This window comes from Notothenia coriiceps, unplaced genomic scaffold (genome assembly GCF_000735185.1).
Source record: "Notothenia coriiceps isolate Sejong01 unplaced genomic scaffold, NC01 NC01_scaffold00026248, whole genome shotgun sequence".
Taxonomy (NCBI): domain Eukaryota; kingdom Metazoa; phylum Chordata; class Actinopteri; order Perciformes; family Nototheniidae; genus Notothenia; species Notothenia coriiceps.
The window spans coordinates 23,820-31,999 of NW_011358949.1; the positions used below are offsets into that span (position 1 = coordinate 23,820).

Below are 8,180 nucleotides of genomic sequence, written 5' to 3' on the forward strand. Positions count from 1 at the left end.
TTGTCTCCCTCCGTGCTGCAGGCTTACGGCAGGGACCTGATGGAGGCTCAGGACTGGTGCAGGAAGTACATGCGCTCTGGAAACGTCAAAGATCTGACCCAGGCCTGGGACCTCTACTACCACGTGTTCAGACGCATCTCCAAGCAGCTGCCACAGGTGAGGGAGACTGTGACACTGCACTCTTATTTTTCTTATACAATCCAAGATTCATTTAGGATTACTGTCTGCACATGGATAATATAAATAGATGCAGAAGGGGATGAAGTACTCCTTTACTTAAGTAAAATTGGATATACTATGGTCTTTTACTTGGAACTCCAATGCATCAATCTGTCTTAATTCAAATCACAGCTCAAAACTCCAAACCCCACAAACCTTTTCAGAGCTTCTTCTAATGTGTACATAATATCAAGTGCTTTATATTTTACGTTTTTTTTGGGGGGGGGTGAAAAGTTTTATAATTATTGCTATTATTGTTAAAATACTCTATTACGTAAGTAAAAGTCCTTAGGAGTACAACGTTGTTAGCATCAAAAAATATACTCAAGGAACAAAAAGTATTAGTTTAAAAATAATATCATCTGAATGTTCTTGGAGTACAAGGAAATATATGAAAAAGTACTCATTCTGCAGATTTCAGAATAATAAAAAGTACACAAGTATTATCAGCCACAATTTTTTAAAGTATCAAAAGTAAAGGTACTTGTTAAACAAAATTGCATTTTTCACAGTATTATATCATTCTGATTATTATATAATCATGTTTTATGGGGTTTTCATCAATGGTTGTAGTTTGTCAAGTGGAGTCCATTTTAGTACAGCACTGCATCATATCATATAAGTATGTCATGTGTTCTATTTATACAATTAAGTAACAAATAACTACAGTATGTGCATTCAGTGTTAAATAAATGTATGGGGTAAATAGTATGATATATAATTTAGTAAAGTGACATTATGGAAACACTCCGGTAAAGTGCAATAAGTTCAAAAATAATACTTAAATAAGATACTTGAGTAAATGTATTTAGTTACATTCCAAAAAATTCAAGCTGACATCCCACAATTTCTGCCTTCCCTTATGTCCATTCCAATCTCTTATCAGACGTGATGAGATACTTTTACCTTTGATCTCATGACAGGTGAACTGTGCTTACTTTCTCTCAGTCATGTAACATGATGTTATACTGGAAGATTATGAAAGGGAAACAAGGGGCTTCTTTCATTCTTCCATGTCCCAGTAAATCATTAAACAAGATGCCAGAGGTAGTGTTGAAAGATGGCAGAAAGTGATGAGACAGAGGTATGATCAACGTTGAAGAACGATGGCAGAGCATCATGGGATAACATCGCCTTATTTATATCATACACCCTGTAGGCAGTAGCAAACAGCTGCTCTTCATAGGGCTGCTCAATTAATCGTATTTTAATTACGATTATGGCTTGCAACGATTACGAAAACAACGTAATCGAAATAAAACGATTATTTTTTTATTATTATTATTACTTTCTTTTTTTATTAATTTTTTTTTTTTTCAGTTGAATTATACTTAAAGTTCAGGGTAATCAACTGTTAAAAGCATACTGTTCACATTTTTTTCTCTCCAATAAATGGATGTTTTCAAAGTCAATGAATAATCGCATTTAATAATCGCAATTACAATTATGGACCCAAATAATTGAGATTATGATTTTTGCCATAATCGAGCAGCCCTAGCTCTTCATAATTACATGGATACACTTGAATAGTGTAAAGATGTCCACCCATCACCATAACATTCTGCCAGTTTGATATTTAAAAATGTTTTATATTGTAAGTTTTCTGGAATCAAATATCTACTTATTTGCCAACTTTACTGGAATAAAAGTCTTCACATTGGATAAAGCCAGACTTAAAATATTTTTTTCATTTTTAATCACTTTTTAAATCTGAAAACTCTAAAGAACCCCCCAAAAATTATAAATAAAATGTCATTTAAATCAGACAAATCCCTCTTTAAAAACCTTGGTAATATAGCTAGCAATAAAACTGCAAGTATGTAAGCGCTACTGAAGAGAAGATTTCTGCCTCAGAGTATTAGAAAAAATGACAGTTAATAACATTCAATGTAAAATTCCATACATTTTGCAAGAAACTACAAATTCAATCATGAATCTTCCTCATTTGATTTCTTAAATGAAGTCACTACAGTTGGTGTAGTCGCTACAGTGAAATTCAACTGATAGATATCGTTCCTCGCAGCAATGAGTGCGTAGTTGAAAAAAGACATTTCTAGTTCTCTCGCATCACAAATGGAGGCGGCATCTTGGCAATGTGGGCATGGTCTTGTTGTAGAGGAGCCCCCCTGCTGTACCTTTACAGTAATCAGCATGAACTACACAGCAGCATAGTAACAACATGCTGGGAGCTTTTCTTTATTCACCCTCTGGGCATTACCATAGAAATAGACTCTCTGCAGGATGCATCAAAACACAGATCAAGAGCGGCATGATGCTGTGATGAAGTAACCGTACATTCAGAATTGAACTGTAAAAGCATTTAAATGGATTTAATGCCAGTTAAATCGCTGATGGTTGAAAGCACACAGGCGGAGAATTTGAAGTGTTCCGGAGTGATTTACAAGAGGTTGTGTATACACACACATTTTTGCTGTAACTTAAAAAGGATGCAATGTTTTCCTAGTGCAATCTTTTTTTAAACTTTTACCAGGGCTCTCGATGTCGACACACGATTCATTTCGAAACCTTAACATGAAAAAAAATAAGGCAAATAATAACTTCTTCCCGTAATTCCAGCGCTGACTTTTACCATGAATTGTATGGCAGTGAAATTGGCAAAGGAAAAAAAAGACCACTGGCCATCAGTAAGCAGTAGAAACCGCACAGCTAATCCATGACAAATGGTAACTGCACTCGTTTGCTTAAGGTGTGCTTAAAACGGGAAAGGCATTTAGCTAAATCATGCTCTCGTTTCATGACATTGCTCAGGAGACAAGGGACAAGCTAACCACTGTAGGACAGATTGTGCTCCGAATATGATAGCGACAGCGAAAATACTACCATACGAGCATATGCCTTGTGTAGTGCACATTATACAGAGGGCAATCACAGCGACTCTCTGCGACGGTGTCTTTGTCAATGCCTTAGCTTAGTATCAGGAAATTGAGAAACTATATACTATTATTAAAAACGTGCTTAATCACAGATTATATTTGTGAACGCGATTACATTTTGAATCGATTGATAACACAAACTCTCGTAAAAACTCATTGTCTCTTCTTCTTCTTCTGCATCCCCACCTTAACACATTTCCACGCAGCTGACCTCTCTGGAGCTACAATATGTGTCTCCAAAGCTGCTGATGTGCCGGGACTTGGAGCTGGCCGTGCCAGGCACTTATGACCCCAACCAGCCCATCATCCGCATCCAGTCCATCGCCGCATCCCTGCAGGTCATCACCTCCAAGCAGCGCCCACGCAAACTCACCATCATGGGTAAGATAGGGAGCAAATGCACAGGCCTCATGGCTCTGAACCTATTATATTAGGAAAATATATTAAAGACTATCTGTTGTCAGAGTCGTATGCTTTCAGCAGGCGTGGGCCAGCGCATTAGGAGAAAATTCAATATTAATAGAATCTTTACCCAGACAGCTCCAGGGCCACTATTTATTTTTAATTCATCCGTCAAGGCAAAGTTCTGTGTGTGGGTAATACAACAGCATAAAAACAAACTAAACAAGATTAAACTAAGTGTTAACTTAAAGGGGATATATTATGCTCCTATTTTAGGGTCATACTTGTATGTTGCCAAGGGTTTTTAAAAACACATTATTTTTCTCATACTGCCATATATACCTGTTTTGATCCTTAATATTAGTATTCAACACATCCTTATATTAGTATATTACCTAATATACCCAACCTAAGTATTTGACCCATCCTTATACTAGTATTTGTATTCAACCCTATATGTACTAATTTCTTAGGATCCCTTTTGGCAAAAGCACAATCTGCTCTTATGCAAAACAATTGCAACTCAAGCCGTTGAGATGTTAGTGATACTCAGATGTGGGGTAGTAAATTCTTATGAGCCTGCATGTGATAGAGGAAGCAAACCCAAAATGTAATGGCTTGTTGAAGCCCATGTTTTATTCCCCAGACAGCCCACAATAATGGTGTGGGTTGTCCTATTTCACACTTTGTTGGTTAGAAGGTACGCAAACGTAAATGCATAACCACTGAAAATAGTGAGTTTTAAAAGGATATTTCCCCTTTAATACCAAAGGAATTCTAAAATATCCTGAGAGAAATGTTGCAAGCAAGTCAGATCAATTTGTCAGGAATCCTCTCAACACCATCCATTGGCATTACTTTGAATACAGAAATAAATAAATGTGACATGTTCTCACCCTCTCTGCTATATTAAATATGGCACTGAAGTGCTTCTAAAATGGCCCTGCACTATAAAGTCACCTTGTCTGGAAGCCAAATCCTCGGATTATCAATAAAAAAAAGGTTCACTTTACTTCTCCACGGCTCTGTGTGGTACCTTGCTCTGATGTATCCCATCACTGCTACACAACATACTCTGTAAAATATGATAGCCAATAAATCAGCTGACCTCTGGAGCAAGACTTCAGATTAAGAGCTGTCAGCCACTACAGAGCGCTTAGATTTACTGTCAGCGCTCTGTCCCTCCGGTGACACACAATGCATTGCTCACTGGGACTGTCATTAGGAGCAGACTGAGGATCAGGCAGGGACTCAGTCCAACTCCTTCCACTGGAAGTATCACTTAACTCCATTAAAGGGAGCATGATAATTACAGTGTTGGTAATCATTGTAATGCGGCCTGTTGAGAATAGTGAGGACAGTTTAAGATAGAAGAACATTAGATGAGTGACATCACCTGTAATTAAGGAGTTAAGTACATTTTCTCACTGTCATTCTGCCTAAAAGGACTGCGTTAAGGTCATCGTCATCCAGTACATAGATACATATTTTTATGTTTCATATTCTGATATTAGTATGCAACCATCCTAATATTAATAAATAACTTACTACTAGTATTCAACCCATCCTAATATTAGTATTCAACCCAACCTTATACTAATATTCGAACCAGCCCTAATATTAGTATTCAAGCCATTCTAATATTAATATACAAACTTATATTAGTATTCAATCCAATCCAATGTGCATTGATCAAGAAAAATGCTTTCAGACAACAGAACTTCATGTGAACTTCACAAGGTACTTTCAGTGTGTACTTGTAAGGCCATCTGTGTGCTCTGCTGCAAAAATCACATTGTTTTCGGAGAGCCATTCCAAACCAAGGGTGCCCATTAAGTTAGGGATTATTGCTGTAGGAGTGACGGGGTTCATATGAAATCATTTATTGCCGGCTCAAACTCACTAGACACGGCTTCAGGCGGAGTTAATGGAGATGCAGCTGCAGAGCGCCCTGGAGAAAACAGCCCGTACAGCCAAATCCAACCATTTAAAGTTTTTGATGTAACGCGTTAACCCTTTTAGGAGCAGTGCCTCAATGTGGTGTTTTGTGGCGCCCTCTGCAGGCAGCAATGGCAACGAGTTCATGTTCCTGTTGAAGGGCCACGAGGACCTGAGGCAGGACGAGAGGGTCATGCAGCTGTTTGGTCTGGTCAACACGCTGCTGGCCAACGACCCCGCGTCCTTGCGCAAGAACCTCAGGTAAACACACAGTCGTCCACAGGGGAGACACACAAGTTCCACTACATTTCATACTAGTGTTGTAAACAAATGTAATTAAAGAAAACATTATACTGCATTGGAACTGATTTACCATGCTGTTTTGACCAACACTGTTGCATGGCAATCATAAAGTATTATCTAATAAAGTACTTAAAAGTCTATTTGAATAAGAAATGTAGATGTGAGGCAGTCTTACTGGCTCTTGAACAAGTGCAGTACCTAAAGAAGAATATTGTTTGCTTAGAAATAAAGAAGTTGAATTATTTGTAATGTTTATGTTCATTCGTTCTGCTATCTGCCAATTGATAAAGTTATGTTAAAGCATTGTTACAATTATCAGAAATTATCTAAAAGTACTACTTTATTGTTATGCCATCCACCTTGTGTTAACTTTTCCATGTGGTATCAAAAATGGTATGCAATATCAATATTTTACAATAAGTATTGTCCCAATTCTTGAGCACGCACACATTTACTTGCACACTTGTGGACATCGTTTGCACAAACAATGATTGAAAACTTGAAAAAGAATTGTGCCCTTGTATGTGTGTTGGTCTCTTCAGCATCCAGCGCTACGCAGTGATCCCCCTCTCCACTAACTCAGGCCTGATCGGCTGGGTGCCCCACTGTGACACCCTGCACGCCCTCATCAGAGACTACAGAGAGAAGAAAAAGATTCTGCTTAACATTGAACACCGCATCATGCTCAGGGTGAGTACCACTAGCATGTATTACATCTCTAGAAGAACTGCAGGATTTGAAAAACACAACAATGTAAGATTACTTTGATCGATATTGAACTGCGACATCATTCACGATAATAAAGGGAATGTTCATTTTGCATCATTATTAACATTGATAAATATAATAAAGACATCATGTTGTTTTTTTAAACAGGATCTGGACCAAAAAATAAGTTTAGTTAATTCTGTAGAACACGATATGGGGCAGGGATATCTCTGAAAATGGTTCATGCTAAATAGTATTTTAACACATATTTAGCCTTTAATAAATGTTGTGCTTCCTGCTACTTGAGTATTGCGCTAGTCCATAATGCAATTTAGTAACATTATGATTAATTATGCAGCCCAACTGCCTTTATTTAATGACATTATCCTAGCAATATAAAGATGTTAAGAAAAATTACAGTACAATCAAAGGATGGATTTGAATATTAAATATCTCACATGTTCATTAAAATGTTTCTTTTCATTTTGTGCCATTACTTGTTTTAACCATGAATGGTTTGTAAATGTGTTATTTTCCATAATAAGCCTTCCTTCTTACAGTGATGCAAATTAGTCGCTTTTCGGCGCCTCCCGCTTTTTTAACGCTGATTTGGGTGACTTGTGTAATTCGTGGAGAACCGAAGAATTTTCGTTTTGGGGTGGGGGGGTCCGTCCGACTGACGGACGGACGGACGGACGGACAGACGGACAACTTCTCACTTCAAAAAAGAAGAAGTCTAGATCGCAAAATAATTGAACAAGCGAGTACCTGTTTTTTCTGGCCAAGGACAGGTTCATTGAACACAACACGAGCGTAACGTGTCTTCACGTGGTTATGTCTAGTCTGAGTAACGGAGACGGAGAGCACCGGAACGCCGCTTCAGCTCTTCAAATATTGCAGTACCCATAAGGAGCCGTACACATGCCGCAGTGTTTGCGAGGCTGTGTCTTTAGTTGTAAGCACAGTGGCGATCTGTTGTTATTAGCATCTGGTTAGCTAGCTATGCTAACGAATTTAAAGATCTTTTCAACAACTAGGTGGAAGAGAGCTCTCTCCTGAGAGGCTCAAATAACCTCAGCTCAGTGAGGTTCAGGCACACCTTGATATGATCATTATAGTTATTAATGAGACTAAATGAAAAACAGGTATAAAATACTATATGACAGTAACAAAAAAGTTGTTAAAAATAACAAGAATAGAGTTTAAAAGGGGAGTGATTTGTAAAATATCTAAAAAGAAAAATATGCTTACAGTTCTGTTTCATCTGGGTGTTGAAAGATGAATCCATAGATCTCTTAATTTTGCTCTCAAAGTGCACCAGATGATGCTTTATAAAAATTCAATATTTGAACAAAAAATCGTCGCTTCCCCCGGGGAGCATGCCCCCGACCCCCAGAGGAGGCAGTCCCACCCCACTTAAATCATGTTCACCTAAGTGGCTAGGATACTAAAATACATTTGCACCATCTTGTGTCCATATCTTCTGTTTTGTGGTATGCCACAACCGTCACGTGAATGCATGCGCGACAAGCGCGATCATGGTGAGAATCTGGATTTAAGAGTAGCTTATCTCTTTGAACAGCAGGAAAGAAAAAGCCAAATGAATGGGTGTGGGATTTTAGTTTTTTAAGCAGAGGTTAGTTCAATCATTTGGACGGCCCCGAGATGGTTGTACAAATTGGAAAGGAAAGGCCCCACCCCTGTCTGGTAAATAAT

The 8,180-nt window shown here is 38.1% G+C and overlaps 1 protein-coding gene across 1 annotated transcript in view; it reads left to right on the forward strand.

Annotated features, from left to right (window-relative positions):
* Positions 1 to 8,180, forward strand: part of LOC104956725 (serine/threonine-protein kinase mTOR-like) — a gene marked incomplete at its 5' end in the record, with an annotated part of 38,730 nt that overhangs the window by 18,234 nt on the left and 12,316 nt on the right. Inside the window, 4 exons of the mRNA XM_010784257.1 lie at positions 22 to 156; positions 3,320 to 3,494; positions 5,579 to 5,714; positions 6,299 to 6,446. Of these exons, the coding sequence (XP_010782559.1) occupies positions 22 to 156; positions 3,320 to 3,494; positions 5,579 to 5,714; positions 6,299 to 6,446 (594 nt within the window). The remainder of the gene's footprint in view (positions 1 to 21; positions 157 to 3,319; positions 3,495 to 5,578; positions 5,715 to 6,298; positions 6,447 to 8,180) is intronic.